The 17,718-nt window shown below is 35.3% G+C and overlaps 1 protein-coding gene across 1 annotated transcript; it reads right to left on the bottom strand.

Moving 5' to 3' along the window:
- Positions 1–7,527: 7,527 nt before the first annotated feature.
- On the bottom strand, positions 7,528–17,325 carry LOC149784800 (uncharacterized). The gene has a single exon (XM_089932812.1). It carries the CDS (start codon positions 16,915–16,917, stop codon positions 15,880–15,882), a length of 1,038 nt encoding a protein of 345 aa, XP_089788938.1. The 5' UTR covers positions 16,918–17,325; the 3' UTR covers positions 7,528–15,879.
- Between the last annotated feature and the right edge of the window lie 393 nt (positions 17,326–17,718).

A 17,718-nucleotide genomic window follows, 5' to 3' on the forward strand; every position in this document is an offset into this window, starting at 1 on the left:
GCTTTTTGGGGGGTGGGGGGGTGGTTTTTGTTTTACAGTTTTTCTTTGTTGTTGTTTTAACACAAATTAAGTTACAACTAGAAGAAGCTCTCAACATAACACTTTTCTTAAAATCTTAGTTTATTATCAATCAATCCTCGCCAGCCCAACATTTATATCTCCTCTCGGTAATGGTTTCGGAGACCTTACGAATATATCGCGGAATAGATCGTAAATAATGTAAGTTTTATTAAACATTCATTTACACTTTGAATCTTCACTATACATGCACTGATATTCAAAACTTCATACTCTTAATGGTTACGGACATTTATTTCATTATGGTTGATTTTTTAATACCACGTTTTGCTTTCCTTGTTTATAACGGCATCTGTTTTGGAGCAACTGATCACTGCGCCACTCGCGGCCATTCCGAAAATAATGAAAAGTTTATGCAATGTATTTATGACAGGTTTAGATAATTTTAATATTGTTTGTTTATAAAATTGCGTAAATATTAGTTTGCCAAAATATAAATATTTATCTTTATAAAAACTACATATTGATTAAAATTTATTAGATTAGTTTTGTCTTTATTCAAACCTTGAAATAACGAAAGAAAGGGAAAAGAAAATGTCATTAAATTCAACAACGAAATTGATAAATTTTCAAAAGAGAAGTGGGCGGCGATAAGAAGTCGTGTGATTCTTTTCATGTAACAGTCAACTACAAACATGTTGCACCAAGGGTTGAAATTCATTGACATTAAGGGGAAAAATTATATTAAACGGTGATAAAATTGTATTTGGCAATTTTGATATTTATGGACCATTGCTGTGTATAATGTATATACTTTAGCCAAGTTTGGAGCATTTTCTTTACTAGCAGAAAAGCGTGGCATTACTGTCAAGAAAACTTCAGAAAATATTGCCTCATCACCTATATGTTAACTTGAGATATCAAAGAAAGAAAATGGCCGCTCCGAAACACATGACGCTAAGAAAATGATGTCACGAGGCTAATTTATTTTATCTTCATCCATTTCTGGACTGGTTACCATTTTTGCATGACTTTCGTACCTTGAGTCCTGTAGGTGGTCTTGTGTTACGTACTTATGTGCAGCAACGACATAAGATTAGATAAAGAAAATAGTAATACTCATAAGGTATTTCAGCATGTCGTATGGTTGAGCTCTACAGTCTTTTAGTATAAATTGAAACTCGTTCGGCAGTCCAGCTACACTTGTTGATTGGTCAACACCAGAATGAACACCAGACTAGCGAAACTGTTGGAACTTCATGTGCATCTGGAATATGCCAGGCGTCTGTTGAACGAACTGGCCGCGGAGGCCATTGTTGAAGAGGGAATAATGAGAGAGGAGGAGGAAAGAAGAAACAAAGAAGAGGAGGAGAGAAGATACAAAGAAGAGGCGGAGAAAAGATACAAAGAAGAGGAGGAGGAGAGAAGAAACAAAGAAGAGGAGGAAAAGGAGAGAAGAAGAAGAAATTTCAGAATCCCAGAGACAGAAAATTGGGATTCTGAAGCTATTTATCCTGCCTCTGCTCTTTCCCCCAAAAAAGTAAAAAGCAACTGGGGAACAAGATGTGTATGTGGCGCCAGGCATGGAAGGTGCCACCATTAACCAGGTGTCCATGAAGTTCAAAAAAAAAACAGCCCTTTTCAGGGCTACCCAATACTCAAGAAAATAAATAACCATCAATTTGCCAATGTGTGTAGGTAGAGTAGTGTGAATATAAACACTAACTCTTTTTTTAATAGTGCGAGTGTATGTGTTTGTGTGTTTGTGTTTGTGTTTGTAACTGCTAACGTAAGTTTGTGTGAATAGTAGATTATGGGTTTCTTTATTGTTTCTTAGCGTATGTGGAGAGTATAGTTTGGGTTTTATTATATGAAATGAGAAAGTGGGGGATGTTTTCCTTCACGTCCGCGCGTTGTTTGGTCATGATCTAGGTAAGATCAATTTTATGTTTTCAGGGGGATGTTTTCCTTCACGTCCGCGCTTTTCGTATAAGAACCCACAGTATTTGTCGTTCAAACCATTCTACAAAGAATAAAAAAGAAGATGGCTTCGAACCACCTTGACAAAATGCAAAAATTACAAGACGTTTTGGACAATTTAGGAATGATGGAGCAGATGTTAATGAGACTCAATGAAGACCACTGTTCCTATAGTCCCCATCGAGTAAAGATGGAGATCAACAATTTAAGAAAAGTAAAGGACATAATAAGTGGTGTCATGAAAGAGATAAAGGAGGAGAAGGAGGATGAAGAGGAAAGAATAAGGATAAGAGAATGGAATGAAAAAATTGAAAAAGAAGAAGAAAATGAGAAGAGGAAGAAAGAAGAGGAGGAAGAGAACAAGAAGAAAGAAGAGTAGGAGAAAAAAAAAGAAAGAAAAGAAGAGAAAGAGTGTAGGAGAGAAAATAAGAAGTTGTTTGAGAAAAAGAAGAAATTAGAAGCAGAAGAAGAAGAAAAACCAAAGGCCCTTTTCAGGGCCACCCATATTTCTCGAAAAGAGAATGACTTTCAATTGCCTACCCCTTTTTTAAAAAAAATTTTTTATTTTTTAAAAAAAAATAATCCCATATTCAATTTCCCTTGACGCTAGACAATCCCATGATTTTTTCTCCATATTCAATTCCCCTTGACGCTAGACAGTCCCACGATTTATTCCCTTGTTAAATTCCCCTTGACGCTAGATTGTCCCACGATTTTTCTCCATGTTAATTTTCCATTGACGCTAGAGTGTCCTAGGGTGTTTTTTAATGCTAATTCCCATTGACGCTAGGGTATCCCCATTCACTACTAGTCGTTAAATGTTCTAACGCATATCCAAGACTGCGTTGGTGAACAAATTATACACAGTATTGTCCAGACACCATGAAATCTGTGCCTTGTGGTTTCACATTATTGAATCGTGTCGTCTGGGCATTTCTTCTCATAAGGTCGATGATGTCATCTTCCAAAAGGTGACAATCCATACGAATCAAAATACTCCACACAACCCTCCTTAGGGAAGTAGACGGCTACTCAGTGGGTTCCAGGGGGATGACTGTAGTCCGTGTTGATGACATATGCTTGATGGTCTTAAGGTTTGGGATGAGGCAGTTCATCTTTAACACACACCACTGGATTCCATGAAGCAGTGTACGCGCTGTGGTTTAAAAGGTAATAAAGCTATCCAGGTATCCATTTTAAGTGTTGTTTTGTTTTTTCTGTTTTTTTTTCACAGGAAATGAAAAATCATCAATTGAATCCTGACTTTTTGCTTGAAAATCTCTGACAAGTAACCGTTTCTTCGCTTCTAAGCCGAATCCAGAGCAATCAGACCTTGGCCAGAAATATGTTGAAAGCCATCAGATTAACAACTCTATCGTCTTCTCTAATTCATTATCAATACTTCAGTCACTACACAGTAGGAAGTTGGAAATCAGTTACTGACTGAGTTATTGACTGATATTCTAATGAAAACATTCAGAAATCTGTACGTTCCATAATACAGTATACTTATTGTTTATTCCCCAGCCATGTCGGCATAAAAGATCATGAAAAAGAAGATACCGCAGCTAGAATGGCCAAATCCCTTCCATCATCTGATTTTAGAAAACAATACACACATTTTAAACCTAGTATCAAAACATTTTTGCTTAGTAAGTGGCAGGTATCATGGAATGATGAAATGAATAATCGACTGTATATAATGAAAACCATCTGCAGGCGACTGGGCTCCTACCCATAGAACGTACGTACGAGGTAGTTGTTTCAGGAAGTAGACTTGGTCATACTTGTATAATTCACTCCGATATGCTTAAAGGTAAGGGCCTGGTCGAGTATTTTTTTTGTACTGAGCCATTCACAGTGATTCACATCATGATGAGTTCATTCGATCTCCAAACTAAATGCGATCCTTACTACAATGGTCAACACATGAAGCAATCTTTTGGTACAGTCAATGTGTCTTGCCTATTAAATTTCTTGAAAGAAGTAGACATGTTCTAAAATATAACTATCGCCATCCTTGGAGTATCATTACGTAACACATGTACTGCCGCTAATTCTAAGCACCCTTTTTCACATAACAATTAATTGGCACACACAGTTGGCATTCCCCGTTGATCTGGAAGATGGATCTGTTACCATCTGATGATTTTGCTTTGAATTGTTTGATTTTATTAATGCTGTTCGATAACGAAACTTTTAAAGGAACCTCCTATATTTGCACCAAGTTGACGAGTTCTTTACATCGTCTGTTGATCATGGGCCCTCATATGTTTTCACCATATTGCGTTTTTCTTTTATTCATTCCTTGTTCAGAGGCCCTAATATTTCATCATCTTTTCGTGTTTATAACAGTCCCTCTTGATCGGGGACCCTCATTTATCTCCACCATGTTGACTTTCTGTTTTTGTGTTTTTTCACTGTTTCATAATAAACTTTCTTGAGGTAAAATAATCAATCAATCAATCAATCAATCAATCAACAAGTCAATCAATCAATAAATCAATCAATCAATCATTTTTTGAACGTCAGAGGAATGTTTAGTTGGGCCGACCAATCTGGTTATGTTTTCCACTGATGCATGTATAGTGAAATGACTAGTGAAACATTGACAAATAGATCATGGGCAACTACGTGGTAGAAAATAAGGGTCGTCGTATTGAAAGCCTCATTTCATCCGGAAATGTTAAAATACTGTAGTACTCTATTATTGTAATTGATGGTATGCAAGAAATATATGAATTAAATATAACCAATAGTAAAGAACGAAATGTTGTAAATATGTAACAAAAATGTGGCGGTCTTTATGTACCTAAATTGAATCGATTTGTCACTGAGTTCTTTCTAATTGGGTCTTTTCGGTCTGCTATTCTTACATAGACATTTTGAACTTCTGAATTTTATTAAATGAAAGCTCACTTGAATACAAATGAGGACACATGGAATCTGAATCTGTACTAGAAGCAGAATCGTGTAGACTTTTAGACCTCAATACATCAAAGTACAGCAAAAATGATAAAGGTAGGCCACATATAAGTTATTCAGTTCTATATTTTGCTGTATTGGTTTTGGAGTTAAAAAGTATGGCTTTAATCCACTCACAGCGAACATTCTGTATTAAGCTATCGCATTACCCGGCACGTTATATAGTTGTGATAACTAGTGCAACCCTAGACCACAGCAAAATACTTAGAGGCAAAGACTATCTAGATACACACAAGTATTTTTAACCCGCCCCTTCTGTTGTCAAAGCCCAAATGTCAAAACAATCCAAACTGGTTTTATTCCTAACATTAATAGAGTACTTGAAAAAAAATTGACTTAAATAAGTTTACTGAATCGTTCATAATTCATGGTCGATTCCCAATATAAAAAACAGAATGGAAACATAATGTTAACTACAAAGTCGGTGCTTCATATGAAACTCAGGACGCATCCCGCAACAGATTTCAGAAGCTATTACTTGATAGCAATGGTATCCCCTCTGTATTATGTATGGGAAGTTCCTGGGATATTTCCAGCTACTTTTGTCTTGAATCATGTCGAATTGTTTCCAGTAATGTGTCCTAGCTGTATTCGTCTGTGGTTGATGCTGTTTGTACTCGCTGTCATACCTTGTGTACTTCTGTTGCTGATCATTTCATAGGAACTTTAGCTTCCTTACACCGGACCGGGATAGATTTTGATGCCACATTATTTATCGATTTGGTGTACACGTTTACATGTACTTAGATTCATTGTTATTGATTTTGTCAATACCCTTTTGGGAATGATGTCCTGAGTCTTATTAGCTCTTATTAGCAATGACCATACAATGACTTTTCATCTAATGTGTATAGCAACTGTTGCTTCCATGCGGAAAAAGTACACAAGAAACGTTTGATAGTCCACCATCATGAAATTCAATTGGTTATGTACCCCTTTTACTCATCTAATATGTATGCTTAATGATACAGACGTAAGCTCCTGTACCCCATTCTTCTAGTTCATTTTACGTCCTCATGTATGTATGTATGCATGTATCCATGTACATATGAATGTATATATCCATGTGTGCGTGTGTGTGCGTGTCTGTGTACGCCAGAAATGTTCCGCTTACTAATGTCCTGGATTCACAGCATCCGCATTTTGTTAACATTTATATTCTTTGTTTAATACTTCATAGTTTCTTTTCTCAAGAAGCTGTTAAGGTTTCGATTGATCATCCTTCTATTTACATGACTGATTGTAGTCTTTACAAAGCGGAGGAAATAAAGATATCAATCTGTATTGAAAATGCTATTACAGGTTAATATATTTACACTTATTGGAACGGCTTAGGCAAAAACAATTGTCAGTCAACAGTGGGGTCATTTTATTGGGAATAGATGACATAATTCACTGGTCAACTAACTGCGCAAAAAACACTGCCAAGCCACGCGCACGTGTTAACGGTTTATTTCTTTATTCGGTTTGATTTAATAAGTCTTTGCCCCATAATATGAAAACGTTTTAGCATAATATTAAAACGATTGAATTTGCAGATTAGCAATGCACTTAAGTGAATTGATTTATAAATTCATTTTTTGGTGCTTGCCTGTACGCATTTTAAAGAGCATAATATGTCAGCTATTGTCTGAGCAACGATTGTACGCTGAATGCACTGAAGACAATACAAAGAAGACCCAATGACTTTATTCTTCATCGATACGTAACAAAAAGATTAATATGTGTGAGGTGACATTATTCCAAATAAACAAATATGAAAGTTCTCGAAAGGTCGTCATTGAAGAATTTTCTTTATTAGGACAAGCCGCAGCTCCCTGAAATGGTTATTGCATTTCAAGAACCCGGAAGAGCAACTCGCAAGATAGATCGAAGTCCTGTCGCAGTATTAGAGATTCAACATAGACCGGGAAGATTGCATCGTAACGCTGATGTCCTTCCATGTGTCAAAACACGAGGGTATATGTCTATTGAAAGCCCATAAGCATTTGTACTTAACAGCAATCTTTATTTCATTTACAAAAACAGCAAAAAGTCACACAAATGATAGTCAATGCTCTCACATCCATAAACATGTCTGCAGCTCTCGTGTCAATTCATGATGGTTAATTTTTCGTCTGTTTTCCTTCATTTTTGAACTGTCAGACAATTATTATTACAAATACACCATGAAAACATTCTGTTAAATCAATGTCATGTCATGCTGTTAAACAATTACCATTTTTTACTTGCATCAGTAAGGTCTGTGTGTTATTTTGTATTCTCATGTCTGCGTTTTACTTAAATTCATTGCTATTAAGAATTACCTCACATGCAAGTGTTTACATATCGTTAGTGTGAATATCCCCTGATGAATAAACAATTCTTTTTAAAGGCACAGTTCAGACAGCAACTAAAATTTTATTATTTTCAGATCCAATATTTGTTATGCAGCTGAAAACTGTGATATTGTCACATGATATCTATCACATTCGTTGTTTAAAGAGAATAATGAGCAGATAGATGGAAAAGCGGTTTCTTAATTAGAAAAAATAAAAACAAATAAATACTTTAACTACTTTTATTGCTTCCACTTGTAAATTAAAAATCAGGTCTGAGACCATGTAAAGGCATCAGCCAAGATGAATGTTAAAACATATGAAGTAACAGTTTGTTAAAAATACAGAATTGTATTGGATGCAACTAGTCAATCTCCAGTAACAGTCACCTTTGAAAATAGAAACACAAATAATGACCAGAATATAACAAGCACTTAATATGCTGCAAGAAATTGATGTAAAACGTGTTGCTTACTTAGACAAATCTTGTATTTTTTTAATTTGGTATTTAATTTACATACAGGAGACAAAACCACAAAACGTCTATGTAAGGTCTTGCTTTAGCGTATTTAGTGCACATGTTTGTTTCACAGTATCTAAAAATGACTACTTGCTTGGATGTGTTGTAGAGCTAATTTACCCTGTTTCATTTTTAAATTAATATCCTTTCAACAGTTCATTTGATAAATCATCTTTTCCTTGAAGAAAATATCTTGGGTACAGGCGGACGGTCTTGCTATAAATATATACCCGCTCTGAATAAATCATAAGTCCTCTTGCAAAACTTCACTGAGATTAATTATATTTAACATATATGTCAAAAGATATACAATATTAAGTAATTCCCAGTAGTTATCTATTTTGTTCTGGTATTTTTATTTTCTTCCAGAATTTTAGTTTTGTTCCTGGCTATTCCAGTAAATAATTAGACTGCCTATTTTCAAGTTATAATGGAAAAAACGTTAATAATTTCCAAAGATGAACAGTCAAGTTTGCTAAATTCAATGATGACTATACCCAACTGCAGAGGTCTCGCTAGGATTTTAAAACTAGGAGTCAAGGACTCCCATTGTGGTTACTGAATGAAAATGGGCGTGAGTGCATCTCGCTGATTCCATCGTAAATGTTGCATTTTAAAGAAAAACGTGTCTTCAAACTTTGAAGTCGAATATTTATTCAGTGAATGATAAAAGTCTCAATAAACTATTTCCTATATGGAAAATGTATTATTGTCAATGTTTTGTAGGCAGAAGGTTCACTCAGTCTTTACATTTGACGTGCATACATTACTTAAATGGTAGTGTACTGTTCAGATTTGCATTGTCGCTTTGTTACATCAAGTACTTTTGATTATTTAAATAATCATTAAACACGCTCATACAATATTCTTTTGATGATTTTTCTTTAAATTGTTGTGTTTTATAAAGACAGAAATATAGTTTCGACAAAAGTTGTTTTTATTTTTCAAAAATATGTGGCCTTGATTGCATGTCGCCGAAAACCTTTTAATATACGTAACAACACTCAATTTTCTCTATAAAGTAAGACCAATAAACGTTTATTGACCTTTTAGTATTGGTTTCAGATCAAGTTGAATGCTATTATCATCCCAACACATGCTTAACTATATATCATTTAGATTGATGACGATAACAAATTAAAACTATCGAAATTTATTTTGTCGCGTTTAAGAAATTAAGGACCGTAACACCGTTTGTAAGCGCTGAAACACTAAAGGTGTTTGAATTATTTGTCACAATTGAGATAATACATTGAAAGGTACTTCAGAACATTATTAATATTGTTCTTTTATTTGACACCTAAAGACAAACTATTTTAAAATGCCGTGCATTTAATGTACATAACATATAATGTACGTAACGATAATGTACGTAACGGTAATTTACGTGTAATTACGGTAGTCTTCGATATTATTTTCCATTACACCGCCGGATATGTGCATAGCAGACGAAAATACTGTTGATTTAGATACTTTTACGAGATTCTTGGTGTTGTATACATATTTCTAACGTAAGTATCACTATCATGGCTTTCTAAAGATGACTTTTATACAAATAAAGTTATACTGTTGTGTGAAAATTATTGTAAATTTAAACGATGACATGCAAGACCAAACTAGGGTAATGATACCGGTGTAACCTGAAAAAAAATACCGACATTTTTGCCCGGATGAAAACTTGTTACGGACATTATATCATAATTTCTATTTAAAAGAACCTTTAGAAAAACAGTTAAAACATACATTTTATAAGCTCTATTGTCTTGAATTGTCGCATTAAGATAACTTAAAGTTTATTAACAATCAATCCACAACTATCATTCTCGATAGAGGCAATAAAATGGTTACGGACATTACAGATATTTTGTCAAGGAAAATCAATACGTCGAAGAGCATCTCAGTGGTTTTGTATTACTTATGTAAAACTAAAATCAGCTTGATATTTACATGTACTGTTGTTGGCAAGATTGTTAATGATACTAATATAACTTGTATGGATAGAAAACCCGTTACGGACATTAAAGTAGATTGTTACGGACATTATGTCGTTATGGGTTTTCTACATTTGGTTGAGCAAACACTTTTAAACATAAAAAAATATTCACTCGACACACAGATGTGAATATCTGATGAACAGTACTGTACAAAAGTGATAAAACTATTTATATACAGCAAATATTGAAAGACATTACTTTTGTCTTCCAGATGGCACTTTCGAATGCCGAACGTCAGCGGAAATGGCGTGAAAAACAGAAAAGAGAAAATAAAGAAGCATTTCTTGAAAAGGAGCGAATACGAAGAAAACAACGATATATTCCATCATCTGAACTCCCCACAATGGAACTTAAAAAGAGAAGAGCTTCAGTAAACACAGCAGTAAAAAAACATTACCAGAAAAAGAGAGAACTCGCACAAAAAGCATCGGAAATTCCTAGCATAGAAACACCATCATCCAGTCGCACCCGCAGCAAATGCAATGACAATGATCAAAGTTGTCCTCTGTTAGTTAAGCTTCCTCTACCAAATCGATCAATAGGAGTGAGAAAGAGACACAGTACAGCACTCAGAAAAGCATACAGGCAATTGGATGCGTTGCGTTCACAGAACAGCAATCTGTTGAAGAAGAACAAAAAGCTGCAGAAACGGATAGAACGAATGCGAAATAAAACGGATCCACAAGAAATGAAGACTGAAGACGAGGAAAATAACAATAAACCCCACTTGACACCAAGAAAGAAAACACAACTTCAGATGCAAAGAGCAGGCTTATTAGGTAAACATTTTCGATGGCTGAAAAGAAAACTCCTAATGACAAATGCCTTAATCGAAGATGTAAAAAGTAAAACAAAAGATGGCACGCTTCAGAAATTGTCATGTAGGATCATAAAGAAATATCGTTGTGCGACCGCATTCAGTAAAGAGGTCGGAGTAAGTCGTCGACGGATCATTAACGCTAGCTCGCAAAGAAAACAACGAATAACGATCAAAAATCAAATTGAAAACGACGTCGTGGAGTTTTTGGAACGAGAAGACAACAGTTTAACATTGCCTGGAAAGAACGATTTTAAGAAGGCAGACGGTGAGGTTAAACAAAAAAGAATTCTCACAGACTACATGCATAACTTACACTCGAACTTTTTGCTAGAAAACCCAAATGTTAAAGTGTCAAAGTCCGTGTTCTATAAAATGAAACCGATGCATATTCTGTTTGCAAACTTTTCTTCGAGAAAAACATGTCTGTGTACTAAGCACCAGAATATTGCTTTGAAAATTAGATGTCTGAGAGGCTATGGCATGCAAACCACGAAGAATCCTGATATGTTCATAAAAGAATTTTCTGATGAAAATGTTATAGCTGCTATTGATGAGAAGTGTCCGGTTGAAGTCAGGTTTTTTCACTGGAAACGGGTCCAAGAAAATGACAAGATGCGTTGGAAAGAAGTACAAGAACAAATGCCTAAAGAAGACTTTAAACAATTGATGAAAATTGAACTATCTGCGTTTCGAGATCATGTAGAACGTGTAAGTACACAGTACAGAGAAATGAAAAGGTTACGCGAAAACCTTCCAGATGGCCATATTTTAGTCTGGATGGACTTCGCAGAAAATTTTGTGTGTTCCTCCGTTGAAGAAATCCAGTCGGCTTACTGGAACACGTCAATGATTTCACTCCACACAATGGTAGTATACTTTCCAAATAATCACTCTAAAAAATTACAGAGTATAGTGGCAATATCCGATCTTATCAACCATAATGCTACAGCAGTGCATACAATCTTAAGAAAAACCATACCAGTAATCAAAGCCGATTATCCTGCACTGACAACAGTTCACTACTTATCGGATTCGCCTACAAGCCAATATAGGAATCGATACATCTTCCAGTTTCTTGCATACCACGAAGAAGAGTTTTCAATAAAGGCAAGATGGAATTTTCTAGAAAGTGGACACGGAAAAGGCCCGTGTGATGGTCTAGGAGGAAGTGTTAAACGGTCAGCAGATATGGCTGTCAGACAAGCCAAGTGTAACATCCAGGATGCAGCAGATTTTTATGCCTGGGGTTTGCAATCTGAGTTGGCAGGAAGCAAAGTAAAATATCTTCTTTATACACAGGAAGACTACGATGAAACAGTTGCTAGAACTGCAAAGAGAGAAACTCCACTTAGTGTTACTGGAACCATGAAATTACACGCTGTTGTACCATCTCGTCAGGCTACAAAGAGTGTATACACAAGAAACGTCTCGTGTTACTGCCTAACCTGCATGACGGATGTCGAAACCACAGATTGTGCAGGCTGGGAGTTACATGCATTATCTGTAGATAGTAACAAAACAAGCGAGGAAAATATGCAAGTGTCAGATGAACATAGAAGAAGCGAAGATCAACATAAAGACCATTACAGTGGTAATGAACGTCAAACAATAATTCCAAAGGAAAACGATTTTGTAGCAGCAATTTACGACAAAAACTGGTATATCGGAAGAGTTACCGATGTTGACGAAACAGAGGTTATGATAAATTTCATGTGTAGAGCAGGCAAATACGATGATTCTTTTAAATGGCCTACTACAAAGGACGAGATATGGCTCGACCATAAAAACATTATATCAATCATAGATGAGCCAGTTCCTCATGGGAAAACAAAGAGACTCTTCAAAATACCGAAGGAAGTTATTGATCGCTTAGAAGAGGGATTCGTGTCGCTTAAAGATGGACTCTAGACGTCAATTGTTGATTTTTTTTTACAATGTGTTCCTGACTCTTATCGTCCGTAACGAAATTTCTTAATGTCCGTAACTGTATAAATTGAGTGAATTGTGGATTTATTCATCATTGTTGAGTAATATGGTGCATATAAAAGCTTTTTAAATTGAAAATTCCTATCAAGTTTCTAGTTTGCCAGCCTGAGCAGTTATTGTTCTTAAATTATTCTTGCATACTGTCTTTTTTTTTAACGAGAGGTATGACTACGGCCAATTTATTGATACAGGACATGACAGTGATAAGTTTTGAAAGCTAGATATCTATCTGATGTTTGTTGATACTATTTTGATTTGTGTTATTACTTTTGACTTAAGATTAAATGCTATGTTGAGGCAATAACGCTTTCCACTCATTCCGTGAAATTCATCGAATGTCCGTAACGAATACATGCCTATGAAAATCCAACCTCTGATGAAACAACACTCTTGAAAACAGATAAAATATATTAAAAATTGATAAACATATTATTACTTCAGCTAAACATTACTTCACACAAGGATTATGAACATTTAAAAAACAAGGAGCATGACACAAATGTTGTACCAGAAATTATTTCTTTAAAAATGACACAATGACCATAAAGATTTTCTTGTTTTTTAAAACGAAAAAGTATTTGGTATGTTTAAGATGCATTATTTCTGTCTCTGGTATTGTTGGTGTTTGCGGTAGACTGGTAGAAAGTTATCTTGAACTGCAACTTCGGCTTTTAATAGGAATTAATTCCTGACACTAATGTCCGTAACAGATATGGCCATACCCGAGACAAAAAAATGATTTTTCAAAAAACGCAACGAGTAACGTGCATGACTTTCTACAAGTAAGTAACAAACACATAAATGAATTTATAGGAGTAAACAGTTATGTTTAAAGTAAACATTCAATTTTTGGAGGTATGTGATTTTTAATTGTGCCGTTTTCGGCGGAACTAGTCATCTATGTTTAGATGGAGAGGTTTACGTAATGTAATCATTCACTTTAATATAGCTTCATTACAACAGCCCATTGACAGGATTGCAAATTTATGGTTTATTTATTTTTCTACGTCCTTGCAGCAATTTTAGGCAATGGTTAAATAGTATCTGATTTGCTGTTTTTTCCCCGTATTTTCACAATTAAGTGTAAAATCGGAAAATAGCTTAGACCTTAAAGCGTATCTCGCGAATTCCACAATATATCATTGTCTCATATGTTTCTTACCTAAATTATTTGCAGTTTAAAGTTAAATCTTTAATACAATTATACCTTGGCTTTGCTTTCAATCATTTGTATATTTTTCTGAAAATATTTGCCCGATGATTTATGAAAACGATCTAATAAACTGGTACATCCCAGATTTAGCGAAGTCCGCCATTATTTCCCGTTAGGCCTACTGGTTCACTTACAGTTTCAAACTAATTTTATGACGAAATAGTGTACAAGAGGCAGTTAATATATATCAAGATCATCGATTCTGATCTTAAAACACATGTTTGTATGTTTTATCATCAATGGATATCATGTAGGAAATTGATAGTTGCTACCATACTCGGAAAAGGGTTAACGGTCAATCAGCTATCAAAACATATGCTTGTGAATGGGCAAGAGTTTGTTTGTCAACGACATTAATATAAATACTTGGCCTAGTTACTGATCTAGTTACAACACTAGAACTAACCGGGCTAAGGCGAGGGGGATTAAAAAAAAATGGTATGGTCAGTTAATGTACCTCTTAAATAGCTCTTCTTCGTCCGTCAGAGTGATACTGAATTTTGTCTATCCAAGTAAGGACTTGTACCAAACACTAATCTAGGCATCACACACTTTCGTGCACGTAGCTAGTGTCCTATCCGAACTATCAATTCTAGCAGCTTTAGCACTCTTCTGAATCTCGTTACAATCTTCGTACGTTTGCCGTTTAACCCCAAAATACTTATCCAAATTTACGAATGGCATTTTGTCTAAGTCTCAACATGTCTTGAATCTCGCGCACTATTTATTCTGATACATTCGGAAATGAGCACAATAACGAATGCTAAAGTTGTTTATTTGATGTACTTTTATAAATGACCACATGTACATCTCTGGGTCTTTCTGACTGAATTCAATCAATGTAAATATCAGGACATTTTCCCACTTGGCCGCCCATGAAAGCCTTTGAACTTGCCGCCCAGCTATTACATCATATTCTTTTTGATGCACACTTGTAACGGCAACATGCATGCACAGCAAGGGGTCTTTCAGCCACTGAATTCTGCCACTGTAAATATCAGCACAGCTAATTCATTAACACATTTTGCCACAAAGCATGCGGCTGAAGCAGAAGGTCTTTGAATTTTTTCGCACACCAGTTATATGCGTATGGAGAACTCCAGATACGTGTAATTAAGCGTTTCTGAGATCTCTGGCCCAAAGTAGTGTGACTTCAATAATGAATAAGTTTTCTTGGAAAGCATTTAACCAATGCAGACTGAGAACAAAATATATTTTTTGGCACAGTTTTAAAGAACATAGAAAAATTCAAAGCAGAAAGAACTAGTATAAAGAAATCATCAAGAAGATAATTATTTGATAACAAATGAAGAAATGATAGTTACAAATTGCCCAAAACAATCAAAGACTGGAATTTATTAACACAAATACTATTAACAACTGCTCATACATTCTTCAAACGATCTGGATTGGATTTGGATTTTTAACATAGCTTAAAAAAAATTCAGTAATATCGCTGCAATGTCTGCAGTGTGACAGTTTACAGTGATGTCTAGCACTGGGGTATCATGCCTCAGACATGTAGCATGATGTCCCACCCAGTCACATTATGCTGACACCAGATCGACCCGTCTTAATACTAACCTCTTAATGCTGAGCGCCAAGAAAGGCAGCTTAAGTACCATTTTTGTAAGCCTTTGGTATGACTCAGCCGAGGATCAAACCCAAGTGGTTAGAGCAATCGAGGCGTACGCTCTAACCACTAGGCTACCACAGCGGTTCAAAAGAAATGTGGACATATATTTGCTTTTACAAAATAAGTTTTTTGTGCAAAACTTTGCGATGGTTGGTGCAAAGATGTCACTTTGATGTAGTACAGAACAAATCAAGATCAAGGTACAAAATAAAAATCTCAAAAGGATTATCACCAGCATGTATCCTGTGCATGTATCTTCACATGTGTCCAATGTATGTATATACACATGTAGCCTATGTAAGTACAGTCACATCTCATTTAATTATCTCCAGTATGAATCCTACTATGTCTCCTCAAAACAGAACTCTCCTTAAACAACTTATCACAAACTTCGCATTTGATTCACTGGTTAATCTCCAGTATGTATTCTCAAGTGTGTCCTCAAGTTCCCTTTTCGGAGGAACATTTTATAACAAATTTCACATTTAAATAGCTTTTCTCCAGTATGTATCCTCATATGCCTCTTCAACTCACTACCCTCTATAAACATTTTATTACATACTTCACATTTGAATGGTTTATCACCAGTATGTATGTTCTTGTGCCTATTCAAAGCATAATCAGTTGTGAACTTTTTGTCACAAACTTCACATTTGAATGGTTGATCTCCAGTATGTATTCTCATATGAGTCTTTAAGTTCCCTTTCTGGGTGAACATTTTAGAACAATCTTCACATTTAAATAGTTTTTCTCCAGTATGTATCTTCACATGCTTGTTCAACACACTACTCTCTCTAAACATTTTATAACAAACTTTACATTTGAATGGTTTCTCTCCAGTATGTAACCTAACATGCGTCTTCAAAATACTGTTGCTGCTAAAAAACTTAGCACAAACTTTACATTTATATGGTGTCTCTCTAGCATGTATCATCAGATGCGTTTTCAAAGTACCAGTGTGCCTAAACCTTTTATCGCAAACTTCACATTTGAATGGTTTATCTCTAGTGTGTAGTCTCAAGTGAGTTTTCAAGTGACTACTTTGAGAGAACATTTTATAACAAACTTCACATTTGAATGGTTTCTCTCCAGTATGTATCCTAGTATGGCAGATCAGATCTTTACTCTGTCTGAACATTTTATAACAAACTTCACATTTGAATGGTTTATCTCCAGTATGTAACCTACTATGCGTCTTCAATGCACTGCTGTCGCTATACAATTTATCACAAACTTTACATTTATATGGTTTATTTCCAGTATGTATCCTCATGTGATTCTTCAAATTAAAACTGTGGATGAACAATTTATCGCACACTTCACATTTGAATGTTTTATCACCAATATGTATCTTCATGTGCCTCTTCAAATAACAAATCTGCCTGAACAATTTATCACAGACTTGACATCTGAATGTTTTATCTCCTGCATGTGTTGTCCTGTGCATCTTCAAATCACTACCGTCCCGATCACGATTGAATGCTCAGTCTCTAGTATTTGCGTTAGAGCCTAGAAGCAAAATTGTTCCATGCGTAAGGAGTTTAGTCTCAATTCTTTTCCATATACTGTCTTTACATCCAGTCAGATGGTGAACTTGACAGTATATAGATGGTATATAGTTCGAAAAAGGAAAGGGACGTAACTCGAAATTACGCACGAATTCCGCGAAGCTTTCACCTTCAGTAAGACTCGCGGTACTAATTCAATGCTTATAGTAAAACTATGCCAATACATTTAAACATTGAACAGCCATAACATTTCTGAGTTCTCATGATCCAACTTTACTTATTACTATAGACAGTTTTTGTGTAGAGAAAACTATATTACCTGCGGTATATTCTGCAACTACATGTGTTTGAAACATATTCTTTCAGTACCGAACAAAGAGTCATGTGATGATTTCAGCAACGAGTATTTCAGCTTCAAGGTTGTCAAGGGACTGAACTCCTATCTATAGAACAATGTCTCTGCAAAAAGGATTTTTTTTTTCCTTCTGGTGATTTGTGTTTATTATTGCTTTTTGCTTTTTGGGGGGTGGGGGGGTGGTTTTTGTTTTACAGTTTTTCTTTGTTGTTGTTTTAACACAAATTAAGTTACAACTAGAAGAAGCTCTCAACATAACACTTTTCTTAAAATCTTAGTTTATTATCAATCAATCCTCGCCAGCCCAACATTTATATCTCCTCTCGGTAATGGTTTCGGAGACCTTACGAATATATCGCGGAATAGATCGTAAATAATGTAAGTT

Source organism: Sinohyriopsis cumingii, chromosome 14, assembly GCF_028554795.1.
Source record: "Sinohyriopsis cumingii isolate HCF-2022 chromosome 14, ASM2855479v2, whole genome shotgun sequence".
In the NCBI taxonomy this organism is placed as follows: Eukaryota; Metazoa; Mollusca; class Bivalvia; order Unionida; family Unionidae; genus Sinohyriopsis; species Sinohyriopsis cumingii.

Bases quoted from the DNA above. Each gene is read 5' to 3' on its own strand.
- LOC149784800 (XM_089932812.1), bottom strand. From the start codon at position 16,917: ATGCACAGGACAACACATGCAGGAGATAAAACATTCAGATGTCAAGTC.